The sequence below is a fragment of the Grus americana genome, chromosome 13 (assembly GCF_028858705.1).
Source record: "Grus americana isolate bGruAme1 chromosome 13, bGruAme1.mat, whole genome shotgun sequence".
Classification (NCBI taxonomy): domain Eukaryota; kingdom Metazoa; phylum Chordata; class Aves; order Gruiformes; family Gruidae; genus Grus; species Grus americana.
In genome coordinates this window covers 21,531,435-21,551,134 of record NC_072864.1, presented here as the reverse complement: position 1 = coordinate 21,551,134, position 19,700 = coordinate 21,531,435, and the positions used below count along the sequence as shown (strand labels likewise).

Sequence of the window (19,700 nt, the reverse complement as noted above, 5' to 3'; positions counted from 1 at the left end):
ATGCAATTTGTGAAGATCTAAATGGTTCAGGACATGAAGTACCCAGATAATAGGTGCTTTAAATTCACATGGGCTGCCCATAGCTTTTATTTTAGAGGGCTTAAGCTGCGAGATTGAGTACAAAATTGCTAATTCAGAAGGACTTGCTGAAGATGAAACGCTCTCCTGAAATGTGATATTCAATTCTGCAGGTAGTTTGCCGCAGTTCCTTTCCTGGTATTTTACCTTCCAAATCTCAGAAGCAAAAGCCCTTCTGCAATTTCCAGTGTGAATATTTGAGATGTCTAGAGGGAAAAAAAAAAAAGGAATCCTTCTTTATTCTTTTTACATCTTGGATGTGACAGCATCTGCAACCTTAAACCCCGGCTGAGCAAGCGGTTGGTAGGCACTGGGCATTAGCTGTTGTGTCAAAGCAATAGCTACGTGTCTGCGCCTCGTCGGGCTGCCTTACGTCCCTTCCAGAAGTCCCTTCTAGGCTTGGAGAGGACAGGGATGGGAGCAGGAAATCCCAAGCACAGAGGAATCTGAATCGGTTCCGGTTAAGGGAGTTTGCTGCTGCGTGCAATTCCTAAATCAAATATTTTATAATTGTTGAAGCAGCAAGCAGACAATCTCAAATGAGTTAAAAGCATTGGGGAGGGGGAAGCTCAGGACAGCAAGTGAGTGATAAGAGGCAGAGCTTTTATCAACTTGTCAATAAGAGCTGCTGGAGGTAATGGCTCCTGGCCCTGCTGCGACAGCGTTAGCACCGATTTCAGCGGGGGCAAGGGGATGCTCAGCACAGCGATGCCACGCCGTACATCTGGAGATCGAGCTGCTCAACCCCACAGTAAAATGATTTCGGTGGCTTAATTCGCCTTCCTACTGCTAAATGCCAGACAGCTTGGGGGGGACACAGGATGACGAGCGTCTGGCTCTTTTCTGAACAAGCCAAGGGTTGGGAATAGCACAGTTTGCTCTCGTAGGGATGTCTGCGTGTCTCCGGCTTGCGGCTCCGCGTAGCACCTGCTTCAGGAAGGCACACAAACAAGGCGCTTATTCTAGAGACCTTACAAGAGAGATGTTAAGGCATCATCCGTGCCAGAATATGCAGCAGAGAGAAAGCGAAGCTATCGCCTGCATCCCCTGAGGCTAGGATGAGATGTAAAGGGAAATTTGAGATTAGACGCAGGAAGAACTCTCGTTAAGTCTCGGGTAGAGCTGGAACAGGCTGCTGAGGGCAGGGGTGGAATTGTTAGTGCTTTTTAAGTACTTGTCAAACATCTCTCCAGAGTAGTTTGGGTATAGAGCAGAGCCAGTTGTGGGGTGGGGAGGTGGATCAGCCAGCCTTGTACGGGTGTGTGTCCCCAGCCTTGTCCCTGCGATGCTATGGGAAGGGCTGGGAAACACACATGTACCCTACGCTCACCTGACATTAAACCAATTATCGTCTCCACCTCATTAAGTATTTCACCAGAGACTGACTGTCGATCGTGCACGTGGCAAAGTCCTGTTGGAAACGTAGCTGAGCATCCCCTGCCAAGCTTCAACGAGGTCGCTGCGGTGCTGGGATTGGAGCTAGTGCCGTGGCACAACTGGGTTCTCACTGGTGCCTTTATTAGTCTGCAGCGGTGATGGAAGCAGGTTCTTGTTACTGCTGTAATTCCTTACATGAAATTATTCTATTTTGGTGCCTCAGCATCAAAGTATCAGATAACTTTTGTCTGGTTCTGCCAGCTTGCTGCAAAAGCAGCTGAATCAGTGAGGTTGTTTCTTCTCTGCAAGTTAACAGCCCTGTCCGAGTCATGCTGGAATGAAAGGTCATTAAGGTAAAAAGGACCATTACATTATTGAACGCTACTGCTAGTCGTAGAAAACAGCAGTTTTTCTTCTGCCGTGGGGATAGTTCTAAATGTCCTGTGCTGAGATTGTTTCTTTCCCCTCAGGATTACTTCCACCAGCTCACCTGCATCACAGAAAGGGAAAAGTTTATTGTGCCAATCCGAGCTATTGGTGCCCGAGCTATCCTGGACTTCCCTGACCAGCTCAACTTCTCCGTCTGTCCAGTCAAATACGGCACGCAGAAGACTCTGCTGGTTCGCAACATCGGTAATCGGGAGGCCCGCTACTGCATCAGCACTCAGAGGTACAGGAGCTCCTCTTTTATTTGTGTAAAACACCGAGGAGTGATAATATAGTTGGTAAACAGTAACAAAAAGGAACCAGAGCATCTGAGCTTCAAGCTGAGGCTTCAAAACCACTTCAGCCCCAAACCAGAGTGCTAATGAGGGCACAGGCAAAAGATGCAGCAAGTCTTTGGTGCATGGGTCGGGGGCATTTTTTTTTCTAGAGTTTTATCTCTCCCAGATTACCTGGAGAGTGCTAGAATAGGTTAGCCGCTAGCTTGCAACCTCCTGAAATGGTTACACACCGCTGTCAGCCAAATACACCCGTTCTCTGGGGGGATGGAGGCACAAGCACATGGTATTCCGGTGGTACCCTCATCAAATGCCTGACGTGAATTGTGTTGTGGAGAGCCTGTGCTGCTCCTTTTGCTCTCGGAAGACAGCCACCAGTTTTCCAGTTTGCTGAATTGGAGAGGGTAGTGCCTTTTTGACACCGCATCTGCAAGGAAGCCGGTTTGGTTGGCTGGTAATTAGTTGAGAGTTGTTTGGTCCTGGAGGGCTTGGTGTAGGAGCTGAGGTCAAGAATGCAGCAAAGACCTGCTCTCTGGCTTGGTGCACCTGAGTTGCTTCAGTTTTTTCCCCAAGAAAACAGAAAACAGGGCTCAAAAGAAGAATTTTTACTTTTCTCCTGTGAGGGTCCAAGAGAAGTTTCCACCAAAGCCTGGCAAAGCTATTTAAGCAGGCTTGTAGGATGCTATTTAAGCAGGCTGCTGCTTTTCACTGTGGAAAATACGTAGGCAGGAACTTGTAAATCACTGTAGATATTTCCTCTGGGATTTCCAGATCTAGTTGTCACCACCAAAATAAATACCCCGTAAATGTCTAGCATCTTTTTGCAATATGCTTACCAACTATTGAGCGATACAGCCTATGTTGAATCTTGCTTAGGGATTTTTAAGAGTTTTCGAACTTCAGCAATCGAATATTTCAGTCCTGATTTGCACGAATGAAATGGGAAGCATTGCAAAAGTTGTATTTCAAACTACACAAAAAAAGCTTAATTCTGAATAACTGGATTGCATGTGTATGGAGATCAAAAGCTGATATGATTTCCCTTTTGTCAGCTGAGGGCATCTGTCATCTCTTCCATTTCGTTATGAACTTCTGAAAGCCAGTTTGAAATTTCAAACCGATGATTTAAATCTTTGAATATAAGCAGCATTTTATTATAATTGTCACCTCCACTTTCATTCAGATTTCTTTTTAAATACTCTGAAGTTTCTGTGTTTCTGCTCTCTTTTTTGCTTGAAGTGTTCAGCAAAAGGTCATTATGAATTCTTCTCTAGGAACTTTCTTAAAGGTTGAGTTCCTCTAAGCCTGTCTGTCTACCATCTGCCTGTACACATGTGCACAGATGTATAGGAAATACAAGAAATTTTGGGGAATATGTGAAATGGAATTGGGCTGATTTAAGAGAGAAAATCCTAGACTAACTTTGGAAGGGACCTCTGGAGATCACCTGAGCGAACATCCTGCTCAAATCAGAGCATTGTCAAAGTTTGATCAGGTTTGCAAGTAACACCGCAAGCAAGATCAAGTAAGACCAACCTTCATCTTTCCTTCTCAAGACTGTACAAACCCATTTACCTTGGTGTCTCCCGGCATGTCCTGTGCTCCAGCCCCAAAGGTCCTCTTCTGTAGAAATGCTTTCTATCCCGTCAGTGCCCAGCCTGTACTAGGGGTTATTCCATCCCAAATACAGGACTTTGCGTTTCCCATCCCTGAATGATGTGAAGTTCACATCAGCCTATTTCTCCAGCCTGTGGTGGTCCCGCTGAATAGCCCACCAGCCCTCTGGTGTGTCGACTAGTTTGGTATCCTCCACCAAATTTTGAGTGTTCCCTCCTGTTGACCAGGTCAGGATGTCCCCTTGCAGCACAAGACCAGAACTACCACGTTCTCTCTATGCGATGAGGCCGTGGTGTGCCAGGAGTGGTTATTCCAGCCGGTGCTGGGGACCCTATTGCATGACACATCGTCATTGCATTGCGCCGACTCTCTTCTTGCTCTGAGTGCCTCTGGACCCTCTACCACTTCTGAACTTCCATGTGAATGACTGAGTCTCTTGATAGCACCGATCAACGGTTGGTTCCTTGCTTGTTGTGCTGTGAGAAGTTGCTCAGTTACCTACTGCTGAGGTCCCACGTGAGCCCTTTGGTTCTAGCAACCCCAGCAGAAAAGATTTGGCCTCCTGGCTGACATGACAAGTTGACTTGAGAATCCAACCGATACACCATTCCACAGGCCTGGGAGACCATTGGCTGGCAATTGTCTTTGTACAAATCTATTTACAGAGGCTTTCACAAGAAGCCGTTCCCCTACTAATGTTAGGGGATTAATTTCCCTGTTACTGAGGTTGTAAAAAAAGCTGCATCATTATTAACAGAGGTAGTAAAGCTTTTAATTTAATGTCACTAATTCTTTTGAATGACTTCTATAATAACTTGATGATTAATTATTATCACGGAACACTTAAAAAACTGTGCTTTGGAAATGAATGACTTGTTCCCTGTCCTGGAGAGCTCAGAGCGTAAATACGAGATGCAGTAACGGAGAGTTATGGCATAGGTGCCAGGGGAAAGGGGTGCTGCCTTACAGACTTAAATTCGGGTCTGGTTTAGTCTGTTCTTGTTTGGCGGAGAATTTAAGCAGCCAAAGTTGAATGTGTGCTTAACTTTTGCTGAGTAAGGATGTGGTGTTGTGTTAAAGCCAGTGTTAACACCGCATGATAGCGTTGGTGTGTGGTGACGTGTACAGGCACACGTGTAGGGGAGGAGGAGGAGGAGTAGTGGAGTAGAAGGGAATGAGAGATTTGTGTAAGTGTGTAGACCCATCAGCTGGCCTCTCTATCCATTAATCTCTATATAATTTAAACTTTTGGGTTAGTTGATGCGACTTCTGTTTCTGACCTGAGCGAATTCAGGCTCGTGCCCGTTCACAAGCCAGCTGCCGATGCCACCGTTTCCTAGTCCACTGTCCTGCTCAGACCGCTTTTCTTTGCCTCCCCTCTGGATTCCCCTCTCTGGCACCAAGCGTAACCGTTCCGCTCTCGCCTCAGCGCGTTTTTCAGCCCGTCTCCAATCCCAGCCTTTCCTCGCAGTACCGAGAGCTCGGCTCTTACATCTGATGACATTCCTTGCCTGCTACTCGTTTGTCTAAGGTCTTAGATGTTTTCTGTTGTGTTTTTCACTCCAAGGAGAAGCTCTTAAGTGAATCCGTGGGGCCAATTCAGCATCCTTCTGTTCCTCGTTCAGAGCTCTCCCTTGCCACGGTAGCTCCCAGAAAACACGTTCACATTTTGACCACTTTTTCATAAAAAAAACCCCCAAAACCCACCAAAGCACTCCCCATTATTCAGCCTGGCTTTGTGCCTGTCCTCCCTCCGCATGTTCATACCCAGCTCTTAACCGCATCGCTTGGTAATAAAAAATAACAATAGTATAAATATAGAAAGTCTCTTCCTGTCGTTCTCATTGTTAAGGCAGGATAATGAGTTTCTTCTCCGTGACATTCACGGAGATAAATGTCATTCCAGTAGGTTTGAGCTGAAAATGGTGTCTGGGAGCAGATCTCAGTGCAGGGCTGCCTTTTCCTGACGTGACAGACATTGTGCTGTGCTGTGGGGCTGAAGAGGATCAGTCTGAGATCAGATCCGTTTAGGAATGTCCCCACCAAGCTCTGAAAGCTCAGGAAATTATCCTGCAAGGCAGAGTGCTCAGACATCCCCTGCATCCCTCCCTATAGTACCCATATACTATGTGGAGGTGTGGGACTGGGGAGTTACTACAGGATGTACAAAGACCATCCAAGGAGGTGAAAATAGAGCCTAGGTGCAGTGGAAGAGGGAAAGGTTGAGCCTTGGATGCTTTGACCTAACAGACTGGGTTCACCGGAATAGTTATACCGCTTAACTTTGGCTGTTATACCATTGCTAAGAAGTGATATATGCTAAGATTAAATGATCTTTGGCTTTTTTTGCCTCCAAGAGGTCTTAGTGGACAGATGAGGCAATTCAATCACCGGTAATTTTACTGTCGTCTTTGGGGTTGGAGGTAGCTTTTAATGAAATCGATTCTCCCAAACTCAAATGATTTTATAACACAAATTAAGGCACCAGTAGACCAAAGAGAGCCTGGCTGTAGAGGATAAACGTACCATGGGACTTGTAGTATGTTGCAGCCTCCTTGCACACTGCATTTACCAAACGTATGGCTGCAGGAGAAGAGGAGGCGTGGGGGTTTGAGAGAGTTGCCAGCTTTGTTCACTTGTGTTTCTAAACTGTGTCACGAGTATTTGGCCCTTGGTATCCTCATGAGACGTAACTTTTGGTCAGCTCTGTCAAGATACACGGTGAAAGTAAGCAAGATGTAAATTTGAAAACACATAATTAGGAAATTGCTTACAAATCTAGTGTTGCGCTCTTTCTGAAGGACAATAATAGGCAAGATCTCAGCAGGCACTGGTGGGAAGGTCTCTCCCTAGATTGGCATGGCTAGGTGAGGTTGTACAAGCTGGGGATTGCAAGGTACCGTTGGGAGATCTGGACCTGTGAAGGTTTAGATGTCGTACAACAAAGCAAGCATACAAATGGACATAGTTAAAAAGCATGTCAGAAGAAAACAAGCTATTAAAAAACCCTGCCAAACCTTATCGTTCCTGTCTTTCAGGAGCAGCAGTGATTCATTAAAAGAGTAGATCTAACAGGACGCGAATTATCTTAAAGAACAGCTTGCAATTAATGGATAACAGGCCAAAGTTTAGCCTGCCAGCTTCATCTCTTGGCAGTGGTTTCCATTTGGCTATTGCAATGTGTCAGGGATGTCTCCTTAGCATCTCTTCTTATCTGTAGGCTGCAGGGAACAGCTTAGTGATGTCGACTGAAATTCAGAGGAGTTAAGTTTAACCATGGAGCTTGCATCTTTGGAGAACCAGGGCTATTTGAGGGCTAACGAGCTCCTGCTACAGCAGTAGCAGAGTTGTCTTGTGGCTACAGCCCACAGTGGGATGTAGGAGATGAAATATCTGATCTGTGCTCGGTTTCTCAGTCCTGAGAACCGAGTCCTAAATTTGGTTGGATCTTCTTCTTCTGATAATTTGAAAATACGAAGATATCTTCTTTCTCAGACATCCCCTGAAGTCCCCCCCAGGAGTGTTATTCCCATCCCAGCCGTCCAAGGGCAGGAGTATGTAGACACAGGGAAGGAGTAGGAAGGTGATGGGATGGGACGTAGTGCTGAAGTGTTGCTGGCGATTCCCCTTAACTAGCAGCTTCTCTGTTCTGGCAAAAGAAAAGGTAAAAAAAAAAAAAAAATTCTGTGCCTTTCCCACACCAGGCAACGATCCCACCCGAGCACCAGCAGTCCTGGCGTAACCATCACTGCAGATGCACGACTGCGTAGAGCAATCCTCTTCTCTCAGAACTCTCAGGTCCAGCACGTAAATGTTGCAGGCCCAGTGCTTCTCCATGTGTGAGTAGCAATGTTCTCACTAGTTGTAATGGGAACAGGTCAGGCCTCTAATTGCAGCAATATCTCCTTAATGAGCAGAAACTTCGGCAATTTCATCAGCTGTCACTACCTACATGACCACGGTTCAGCTTGCGCATGGCTCCAGTTGTTCTCATTATTTTTGTGTGTGGCACGTTGTCTAATCACGGTAAAACTCTCCAGAGCTTGTTTTTAAGGTGACAAATTGACCACCAGCAGAGCACTAAACCAAATAACTTTTGTTTTCTAAGCAGAGGCTGTGCGGGAGCCACGAAGCCCAGCTGCCGTTGTGCAGAAGCACGTTTCATCTGACTTACCCCGCAGTGTTAAAGCGCTGAGTTTTGTGCCTGTCAGCCAAGAGCTGTTTACCTGGTGACAAATCATAATTGCTCGTATTAAATCCAAAGTACACCAACACATTTTCATAATTATTTCCGACACATTGCACAGAATTTGTCTGGTGGGCTGAGCAAACAGGTACAGAGCTTGGATTACAACCCAGAGTCCCAGATTGCGTTGCTTGTGAATACATAGAAAACCGCCTGTTGAACTCGCCTCGATACGCTCCTGGTAACGGTTCTTCATTTAGCCAGGGATTTAATCGTTCCGGCTGTAAATGGTGTACTCCTTTTGTGTCTTGTTTCCATGTCATTGTATCGCTCTAATCTGCTTCTGCACTCGTTCGGATTTTTGTGATTGTTCCTTTTCTTAGAGCAGCTTTCATTGAAATGCTGGGAAAACGTGCCCTTTCTTAGGCTAAACCAGGATATTTTCAAGGTGTAAAAAAAAAAAAAAAGAAAATTCTGCAAATTAAACCATTATTATTCTCCAGTCTTCAAGAGAGACTTTTATTCTCCCTGTCTGATTTCTAGGCTGTAATCTCACTGGAACAGGTATTGCCTTGACATTTGCATCTCTTGAGGTGAGGTTTATAGGTAAAGCAGGAAAAGACTGATTCCTGAGGAAATCAGTGTCAAGTTGTACCTGCAAATAGCTCTTACCATCTCTCTGCTCCTCAAAAACCCTTCACCGATCGTGAAGCAGTTGGACTCCTGAACCTCACTGCAGAGCACTGGCTGCAGAATATGGGGGAGACGAGGTTGGTATAAAATGGTATAAAAATACCATCGGATGGTATAAAAATACTGCTGGATCTTCTGAGGGCTGGATCTCTTCAGAAGTGAGTCGGCAGCTCTGTTTCTGATCCTGTACGTTCTGTTTTTCTTCTCCTGCCTGTGGTTTGTTTGCTCCTTGCTTGCACCGGTGAGCTGAAGCGAACCAGACTGCAGAGGAGATCTAGTCCCCAAATCTGCCACGCTAGTCCTGATGTGCCTGCGTGTCTCTGTTGCAGCCCTTTCTCCGTCCATCCCTCCATGGGGACGCTTGGGATCGGTGACACCATGCAAGTAACAGTGGAGTTCCACCCGCTGAAGACCGGGGATCATTCCAGATCCCTGATGGTTCACTATGACACAGGTAAGTGCCGGGCACTGCGTGGTGCACGCTCTCTGCGTCCTTCAAAACAGAGCCCTTTCTAAGCCAAATAACGTTAAACTTGCTTTGCCAACTACTTCTAAAAGCTTTTCTTTCAAAACCTCTGCGTGTTTCGGTGCTTAGGAGGGCAAAGGCTGAGTCTGCCCTTGTTCTGTATGTCCTGGGCGACCCTGTCGTCAGCACGGTGTTTGTCACCCCGCACCCCCCGTGACAGTCATCTGCCATCGTTCCCCGTCGTCCCAGCCACCTGAATTCCCTCTCCGGGTGTACCTCCCCTGTCCCAGCTTTACCTCAAAGAAAAGTGAAAAATAGTTGGTGTTTAGGGGGTTGTTAAAGTGGATTCCCTCAAACAGGAATGAGACTTTTTTTTTTTGGAATCTGTTTTCCTGGGATTTGCTGAGCGGAGGAAGGAGGAACCTTGATTCTCCATTACAGCGTGCATACTCACGCGTGAAGCTTTATTCCTAGCCAATGCTATGTTTGAAGTATAACACGGGGATGTCTGTCGCACTCTCTCCAGTGCCCGCTGTCTCCTACACACCTCTGTCCCATACGCTGCTTCCCCGTCGTCTTGCCACAGCCCCTTTTTCTACGTTGCCCTCTACATCCCACACTCGACAACGTCAGGACTAAAGCAGCCGGGACTTGAGGGCTCTTGGCATTTGGCAGGAAGAGACAGGTATAAAATTTATACTAGGGTATGAGAAGCCAAGATCGGGCCACAGATGGTTGGACTTGATGGTCTTAGAGGTCTTTTCCAACCTTAAAGATTCTATGATTCTATGAAATACTGTCAGCTTTATAAGTCATTTTAAGAATAAGTGGGGAAAAACTCAAGGCATGTTAAAATGCTTCTGCGGGCCTTGGTTCAGCAGAGGTATCTCGTGATGCTGAACGAGACGCTTTCTCAGTCGTGCGAGTGCGTTTGTGTGTTTCCTCTGGCCTGAAAGAGGCTTGTTCTGTCGCTGCTCCTGGGAAGCACGATGCCCTAACCTGGGTGATGCTGTGATGCTTTAGCCCAGCAGTGAGCATTTTAGTTGTCTTGAGTTTGTAGAGGTTATAAAAATGCTCCTATATCTTCCTAGTGCTCTTTGTAGCCTTATGAGTTATCACAGCTTTGCTCAATATTTTTTGGTTAATGACACATGCAGAGAAGGGGTTTTCTTCACTGAGAGAAGCTCGTGGCTTTGGATAACACTTTCCTGAAAGAAGGACTGAAACTTCAGGTGGAGGAGCACAAAAAGTGCCTCATTTGTATGCATGTGGAGAATCTACGGGATAAAATTCAGAGGGCTAGATCTTTCTCTGGGCTAAATCGGTAGTAACACTAGAGTCTGTAGGGTTTACACTTTGTGACTGAGAAGACTGGGTGAATAATCAGAGCCTGGATCTTGATGGCTTGCTTGGAAAACCTGAATCTTGTTCTTACTGAAACACTTGGATCCTCCAGGGTTAATGTTTGCGTGGATAGGCCACGGGGGCTGGCTCGGAGATGGGCAACCTCCCAGGAACACGTGCGGCTACCTGGGAGATGAACCCAGGATTTCATTCCTGCCTGTCACTACAACGCCACGGTTATTTTTAAATAAACCACGGCTTGAGAAAGGAGAGCAAGGGAATAATTAAGGGATTATCTCTCTAGCTTTGAAGCGTACAAATAAGTAAAAGGCTGCTGAGATTAATTGCTAAAGTGAAACCGAAACATTTAATCAATCAGTCTTAAAAGCTGCTTATTGCAGGTGTAGCGCAGAGCACCAGACAGTATCACCCAACCTCGCCTGGCAAACCCTGGCTAATTTGTCCTGCTCTAAGCCAGACTCCCTGTGCCTCGCATACCAAAGGCAGCCGGGTTGTTCTTCCAGAGCCACCAACAGACTGTTTGTTATGAAACAGAAGCGCTAAGAGCAAAATAGCAGTTTAGGGTGTTGGGAGGCATTTTTCTTGCTTTACTGTGTGTCTGGGTTGACTTGCTCAGAAGTAGTTCTTGATGAACCACACCGTCGTGACTTAGGTGGGATCAGGTGCGTGTTGTATCGCTTTAATGTTTGCTGTCAAATCTGTCCCCAGCGTTGCTGAAGCAAACATAGAGCTCTCTGATGTGAATAAGTCGCAATTTTCCCTTTGCCTGTTGTTTGGTGGCTTTAAATTGTGCACCCTTTAGACTGTGTCCTGGTTAGGAGTTCAGGTACTGTCCCCTGGATGGACTGTATGTGGTGGTGGTCCTGTTGCTACAAACTTTACAGGCGAGCGTGAATAAGATATCTTTGCTGCTAAGAGCATAACAATTTACAATGAAAACTTGACCTTTGGCGCTTTACGTATCCAAACTCTTCCATTTCCCCCATATGTGTGTGTCTGAGTGTGAAAAATCCCAGCCCATCCTGAAACGAAGGTGACTTGGGATGTTCTGGGCTACTCCTCATCCCTAATCGTCACCTTGCCACCGATGACGGTATCGGAAGGGGTTTCTGAAGCCTGCGTGCCAAGCACACGTACTGGTTTGGAAAGGGTTCTGCACGAGCCTGGTGTGGGAGGGTGAGCTTTGCTCAGGGACACGTGGCTAAGGAGATGTGTCACGGGTCCCCAGGGCTGGGCGGAGGTGCAAAACAAACTCACCAGTCCCACAGAAACAGTAACATCCACGGCAGATGCTCCGTGCCAGTAAAGGAGATGCTGGAGAGACGCTGGGAATTGCGAAAGGGAAATCACTTCTCTGCTCAGAGCTCCCTAAATCCTGACTCACGTTAAACTCCTGTCCCAGAAGTACCCAGTATGGGATGATGGGTGGTCTTCAAGGTCTGGGACTTGATTCTGTGCTTGTATGCAGGGGCTTGCCGTGCCCGCTGGACCTTAGGCAAGGTGCTACAACGTGCTTCTAGCCCAGGAGATCGATTGTGTGGTGCTGAAATTCCTCTGTATGTTTGGGGTTTTTTTTCCTCCCATCGGTCGCCACATCCCTTGGGATCTCTTTGTCAGCACAGGAAACTTCAGTAATTAGCAAAGCCCCGCTGAGCGTGCGTGTGGCTGACAGACACTATATATTGAGATGCTTTTATTGCTGTCAGTAATAAGAGTAATTATGCAGATCGTTTTCCTTCGGTGGCTCTGTGAGACTGTAACGCAAAAGCCTGGGGGCAGGATCTCGTTCTGTTTGAGGGGTGAGATCAGTCAGTACTCGTATGGGAATTTTAGGAGACGGCGTATCCAAGAAGAGCCAGCCCTCCAGCAGGAACGTCTGCTCCGTTACTGTCCTGTCTCCCTCGGTGCAGAGCCCCAGAAAGCAGCTTCCCCAGAAGAGAGATAACATGTGGCTCAGGAGTAGTTCTCAGTGGTTTTAGTCCCGCTGGAAGCCTTCAGCCTCGTGCTAAAAGCCTGCTGAGGAACCATCTGGGTATTTGACACATTAATTCCCTGTTTTCCCTCGACTTCCTCCACAGCTTACGGGAGGGCTTGACAGTTCATGAGTAGGAGCGCTCCTAAAGCAAATCTCAACTTGTTTGCTGAGCCGCAGAGCATCCTTTGTGGCTCTGCACACCTAGGGCAAGGAAGGGAGAGCTCAGCCTAAGCTCCTTGATTAATGACTTCAAGGGCAGGTAGAAGATGCCGGCGATGTCTGCCTCCGGCTCCGTAGTTGTCAGTCAGACTGAGTTTTCCCCGCACTGGGTTAGTTAGGAAGGAGATGAAGTAACGTCTCCCCTCCTGAGCCCTGGGGAGCAAAACTTGCTCTCTGCTAAATTCAGGTTATTCGTGTACAGGAGAAGAGAGCAGCTAAATACGTTTCTCCAGTGCAGCACACTTGGAGCACCGGAGAGCTGCCACGGCGTGCGGTTTGGGCTGACCGGTATCTGCCCGCGTGAACTCTCTCTGCGGCCGCTAGCCGTCTCGGCGTCCGGAGCAAGCGGGATTTGCAGATCCGTGCCCTTCCCCTTCTCTGAGCCAGCGCGAATGCTTGTAGGATAGACGTGATTTCCTTGGGGCCATGTAAGATGCAAGGATAATACAAAAGTTCCTGGTTAGACCTCAAAGAACGGAATGGGAATTGCCCTCAGGGGGGTACCAGAGGGGCTTTTAGGTCTTCTACCCTGCATCGGATGCCTCTGCCCTTCTCAATCTGCAGCAGAAGCCTCTGGAGCAGAGAGTGATAACTGCCAGCTTGAGGAAAACACCGTCGTTTAATCTCAAATGGGGGAAATGAGGCATGAGATCACTGGAAAAAACTAAGGCATATTTAAAAACAACTAATCAGGGAGCTGACGTGGAGCTCTTTAGTCACCCGTGGAACGACGGCGAGTTTGACGTGACATATTAGAGCCGTTTGGGTTTGGTAGCGGCAAGACTGGGGGTGCGTAGCGGGCAGCAGAGGAGCAAAGCCTGTGCGTCTTGGATCGGCGTGGGGCTGCCCGCTGGGGATGTAAACATGTTTGGGATGCTGAATCCCTTTCGGCAGGTAAAACCGATGCTGGGTTTAGCTGGATCGCCTTGCTGCAGTAAATGAGGCCACCCGTGCAAGGGCTCGGCGGTGCGTCAGTGGCCACCGTACACGTGCAGGAAACTCGTTAAATCCCAGCCCTGGTTGTTTATTGCTGTTTGAGGCTGAACAAGTAACTGTGGTGCGGATGTGCCGGCACCTCTGAGCGTCTCAGCTACCCATGTGGATAAAGCATCTGAGAAAAGCCCTGCCTCGCTGCGACGTTCATCTGTGGGTTTGGGTAGACTTGGGAATAACCGGGCACCTTTGCATAGCTCTGTTCTTTCTTTGAGAACCCCCTTTCTGCCAAGGCTCGGGTCATCTGTCTTGCAAGGCTGGCATTGCAATCAATGGCTTCCAGGAGCTTGTTTGAAAATGAAATGAAAATCCTATTGATTTAGTCTCTAGATCAAGCCTTTTCCTTTCTCTTCTTCTTCTTCTTTGTAAATCCACTGACGGATGTGGATAGGCAGCGGGGTTTAACTGAGGTTTAGCCCTTGTTGTGTTGCGTTTTATGTTCCTGAGTCACTCAAACAAGCTGCCGAGCTTCAGCCAGAACGGAGGAGGCTCAACACTTGCCTGAGCAAACTCACTGCCTCGTTAGATATTTATCTGCGTCGTCCCCATGTTGTGCAGGATACCAGGGTGGCAATACCAAAACCGTTTTCTGGTTTTAATCTTAGTCGTGTGCGGGTGTTTTAGAGGGGCTCTGGCGTTGCCGTGAGTAGCGTTGAGTTACCGTTGAGCTAAATTCATGGCAGCGGACCCCGAGCTTCCGATGGCTGCGGCTGTGTGCCATTGCTATGCACCTCTGGTTCTTCATCTTCGTGCAATTCTCCGTTCCTTCACCACCAGACAGATTTATAGTAGCTTCTTGCGAGTGCTAAGAGTTGGGGAAATCTTTTGCTTCCTAAGCAGCAGCCTCTTTGGATTCCAAAGCTTTGCTGTGGTACCCTGGCATGGGGTTTTTTTTCGTAGTTTGTGTTTAGTGCTGGCAGATGTTAAAACTTTATGAAGTCACAGAATAAAATTAAGATCTCATTTCCTGTGTTATCCTACGGTATAAGCCAGACTGCTGCTGTAGCTATTACAAAAGGCTTCTCTAGCTTTTCCTTGGACTATCAGGCATTTAAAAAACTTTGCAAAGGGATTTTTCTTGTCGCAGGTGGTGAGCGCAGGTTGTGCTTTTCTTCCTTCGCTCGTGAGAATTCCCGGCAACGTGGCTGGTTTCTGACTGACCTTTACGTTCTTGTATCTCTGCTTCACAGTGAGTGGAGGGAGGCATATACTGTAGGCGGAAAAAAAGGAGTAAATAAGAGTTCGTGCAATTATATGTTGACTTTGCATCTAAACGGTAGCAGCGCTGCAACAGACCGAGGATTGGTAACTAGTACTTTATCCCACTGATCGGTTATAGGCTTTTAGAGTCCAAATCAATTAGACCGATGGGCGAGTCTAATTGGTCTCCAAAGTGTTCGTTTATGTCAAAACGGCTGTTAGGTAACAACTGTTTCCTGTCTTTCTTCCCCTTTTCTAGAACTGCTTCTAATAATGATTATTTTTTTATATTGTTTTAGATAAGGTTGTTTTGCTTCTTGCAAACAGCGTATGGCCTTTGCCCCCTCTCCAGGGCCTTGTGTTCCAAGACAGATGGTCCGTCCCTTTGAGGGTAGATGAAGGGGAATTCAGTTTGTGCTTCATTTGCTTGAGTTTGGGTTTTGTTGGGGGTTTTTTTTGCACAGCTTTATAGCTTCACAACTATGTAACACCCTTCCTGACAAAATCCCTGCTAAAGCAACCCACGGAGCTGACTGCCTGAGCACAGGCTGGGGCGTTTGTGCTAGGAGGGCTCTTTGGAAGTTAAAAATCTCCTTTTGGGTGTTCTGGTCATCCCCAGGTACACACAGAAATAGCCTTCGTGTGACTCCGCGTATCCCATTTTTAGCACACGAAAGATTTCTGGAAGAACGTGGCTTTCATCTCTTATTGCAGGTCATCCTTGACTGCAGCTCGTCTACCCTATCATCAGCGGACATCACTAATATGTTCTTAAGTGTCGTTAACTCCGGATGCATTTCAGGGCGGGACTGACTGTTCGTTAGCCTCCTTTCCTTGTGGATCAATCTGCATCTGCTGAGAAGCAGAAGAGCAGCTTGAAGGATGATTGATTTATTAAGTGGTATATTGGGCATGTCTTTGCTGGGCAATCAGAATGAAAGCTCCTGCGCCGTTTTCCCCGTGGGCCAAAAGCAATGTTTCAGCCAGTCAGGTACCCCAGCAGGTCATTACTGTAGTAGCAGTAATGATTAAAAATAGCCCGTGGCAACCTGGATACGCAGCAGTGCTGTCTTTCATCATCCGATGGTTTCCTTGTCCTTCTCAACGCGTTCTGCCGCACAAAGCCTCTGTGCTGGCTCCCAGGTACTCCCGTGCTGGAGCGTTTCATCCTATAACAAGGCACAAACGGATCTTCCTAAGCACGGTACAGAGGAGGCAATGGGGAATAACTTGGGTGCTCCGTTACGGAAAGATGCACAACCAGGAACCTATTTGAGAATGAGATGACTCAACGTGGAAGAGACCTGACTGAAGACCCTGTAGCCTGTCCCGTAGACCACTGCTGGCTGGTCATTGCTTTCCATCTCCCTTTCCATCCCCGTCTGTTCTCTTAGGGTTCCTTGCAATGCTTTTGGGGTGGAGACCCTCTAGCGATGAGCTGCGTGGGCTGCTTTGCTGAGGGACTTGTGGCCGTTAACAGCAATAATTGCGGCACCAGTCATGATTAGGATGCTCTGAGCTTTGTTGTAGCCTGGGAATGATTCTTGAGAAACGGCTGTGTTAGCAGCAGTTACAAAGTGAGGTTTATAAAGAAGCTGCTCTTAGGGCTGGAGTAAATAACGTGCTGATTTAAGTGTCTGAAGGTAGCTCGTGGATGTCACCTTGGAGAAACGCTTAAAAAAATGACTGTCGCTGCTCTGCATTTTGCTCTAGCGCTGGAAGTAGAAGCGGGGGGGCTGACAGATGGCCTTTCTCATCCGGCAGAGACCCGGCGCACCTCGTAGGTGATGCCGTTAGCTTCCCAGGCAGCCGAAGGGCTCGGAGCGATGCTCCTGACTCTGATCTAGCGGTAGCTCTGCGGGAGGTGCAGCAAAAAGCATGTGCTGGGTGGGGGCCGGATCCAGCCGGAGGTGACTTCTCTGCATTTCCAGGGATCGCTTCGCCTGGTGAAGTGGTAACAGCAGAGCTTTGCGGTGCTGTTTGAAAAACAAGAATGCGCTGGCAGTTGGGTATGACAGTAGCAAAAGAATTACTTCTCGCGGGTCGATACGGAGGTGCAATAACAGCCTTTTGAGTGAAGAGCTCTGCTTTCATTGCGTGTATTTTCAGTGAAAAAGCAGCAGGACCTCTCTCTGTTCAGCCGCGTTCATGGAAGAGATGGGAGCAAGGCACGGTTTTCTGACAAACTGGGGAAATGAAATTAAACCCGCTTTTCCTGCTACCCGAACGTTCCAGATTTGACTGTCGTGCACTCCTAAAAAGATTGAAAATCCAAATTCAGCAAAGCAGGAGCGACAGGGTAGAGGAAGAATATGTCTCAGCGAAGAGGAAATGCAGCAGGGTGCTGGTTTTTTCTATTCGGTCTAATCAATCTGGCTACCAGCTTCCTAATATTTAGAGCAGTAATCAATGAAAGAAAGTACCAGCTCTTGAATACTAGGAAAGCATTCTTCATAAACCCCCAAATTTGTTTTGAAACCTTATTCAGGGGTTTGCTCATCCATTCATTGGGCTGTGCTTTCAGGCTAAAGAAAATTTGTCTTTCCATTTAAGAACAATTTGTACTGCTCTGAAAACTACTCCCTCGTGCACCAGGATGATCACGTAGTATTAGAAGAATTCGGGAAGATATTTCAGCTCTTCTGTAAATTCCCTCTTCATTTTTTTTTTTCCTGCACAACAGGCCCCACAGAGGATGACCCGATGCTAGATTTTTCTTTGAGATAGTGGTAAAATTACGGTGATGTGCTGAGGTGTGTCCATAGTCATGCAGATGGATGCTGGACTGAAGCACAGCGGTGTTTCTGCTGTGTCAAAGAGCATCGTTCAGGAGTGCACAAAGCATCTGCTCTACTGCTGTATAAAAAGGTCTAGCTTTTAATTTCACGTTCGGGTTGCAGAGAGCGCGTTGTGTCCTGCCATCGGTAGGAAACATATCGAAAGCGGGGAGGAATGAGAGGATTGACAGCCTGTAATAAGATCGTGTTGTGTAAATAATGATAGGGCAGGTATGTTCAAATTCAGTAAACGCGCTTTCCTGGCAGCGAAGCATCCCAAACTACACACCACGGACATTACCCTGTCAAGCGAAATACCTAGCGCTACATCACTGTTACAATGCAGAGATATTTTTTTTTTTAAACTTAGATATTAAACAACCAAGAGTCTTAAATGAAATGTCGCATCTAATTTAGCACCCAAGACGTGAAGAATGCAGCTGCCCTTGGCCAACCCCGACAGCTCCTCTCTCCGTGTCGGTTCATCTGCCTGGCAGACGGATCTGCCGCTTCCTCCCGACTCACTGGCATCTGTGCACGCTCTGCTGTACCGCGGGTTTGGACATTCAACCCGACGCCAAATACCTCCTCTTTGTGGTAGGAGGTGCTCCGGCAAAGCCTTCAGAAGAGTCCTCGGTGCTTGCAGGCAGGAGTGTGAGGGTTTAAGGAGTCCATCCAGCATGTATCCACCTCTCTCCAGGAGAGCAGCACTAGGGGATGCTTAGCAAAGCGTGTAGAAGCAGGCAGTGCGTATGCTTTCTCTCCCCCGTGGGCTCCGGAGTTGGCGTTTTTCTGTGCTGGAGGCTTTATTCTCATCTTTGTTTAATAGCTTCTGATGGTTTTAGCTTCCAAGAATTTGTCCAGTTGCTCTCTGGATTTATAACTGCCAGCCTCTACAGCCTCCTATGGCAGTGTCTTCCAAAGGAGGGAATATTCCCTGGAAAAGTACTATACTTTTGTGTAATTTCTGACTAAATGTTATTTCAGGTCCTTGGGTTCCCATTTTATGACAAATTGTGGCAAAATTTTTCCTTATTCGCATTTCCCAGGCCACTGTTTCCTTTCACAAACCTCTCCCATCTATCTCCCTTACGATTTCTAAGTTGAAGAATCCTATTCGGGCTCCATGTAGAAGCTGCTCCGTACTTTTAATCATTCTTTCTGTCCTTTATTTATTTTCAAATGCTTCAGCTTCTTTTTTGAGATCAGAACCGTACCCAATATTTCAAGACCCACACGGCCCTGGGTTTAGACGACGAGATGATGGTTTTCATGGTGTTTATTTTATAGCAGTTTGTCGTCTTGATTTTTGTAGGGCATTGGGTCGTGTTTCCATGAACCTGAGTTGTACGTGCTCGAAGCGCTGTGCGCGTCTCCTGGTTTTGGGTCCTGGTTCCTCTGCTCGCCAACGTACGCTGAGGATTCAGTGGAGGGGAAGGGCAATGCTTATAAAGCATAGCCACCTACGTAACTCTTCTGACCTTCAGTTATTTTTGTATGCTAAGTTGTCCATCGTAGAAAGCAGATTGTCCAGTCATTGGAAATATTGCTGCTTTTCTCACAACGTAACTCATCTCTGGCCGCAAATCCCTACCGCTCTCTGCTTAAAAGCAGAGAAATTGAGGGTTATACAGGCATGAAGGCTGTGAATTCTCCATGTCTGGAGATGAATGAATGACTGTAGAGATCTTCTATTTTAAGGGTGAATGTTGCTTCATTCCCTAGCCCACCCCACCCCAAAGAGGGGGTTCTCTCCTCCCAGAACGAACGTGATCCCGATGCCTTGTCTGGCTTTGGATTTAAGGAGTCCGTCCAGCACGTATCCATCTCTCTCCTTGTGGTGTTGCATGGTAGCAAGTTCACTAGACTTTACGCACCACGCTATAGAAATGCCATTTCTAGCGAGTCCGAGTGGCCGTGACCTTCCCCAACGCATGTCTGATGTTCACTGTTTGCATCTCACCTGGGAAACGCTCACCTGCAACAGGAAGAGTGGGCTTGGTACTGAAGTCTGATCTCAGATGACTCCTGG

General features: G+C 47.2%; 1 protein-coding gene across 2 annotated transcripts in view; it reads left to right on the top strand.

Annotated features, from left to right (window-relative positions):
- Positions 1–19,700, top strand: part of HYDIN (HYDIN axonemal central pair apparatus protein) — a 162,136-nt gene that overhangs the window by 34,658 nt on the left and 107,778 nt on the right. Inside the window, exons 11-12 of one of the 2 annotated variants that reach the window (XM_054840701.1) lie at positions 1,926–2,125; positions 9,003–9,127. In XM_054840701.1, the coding sequence (XP_054696676.1) occupies positions 1,926–2,125; positions 9,003–9,127 (325 nt within the window). Of the gene's footprint in view, positions 1–1,925; positions 2,126–8,647; positions 8,751–9,002; positions 9,128–19,700 lie in introns of those variants that run through there. The other variant, XM_054840702.1, reaches the window with a different exon arrangement.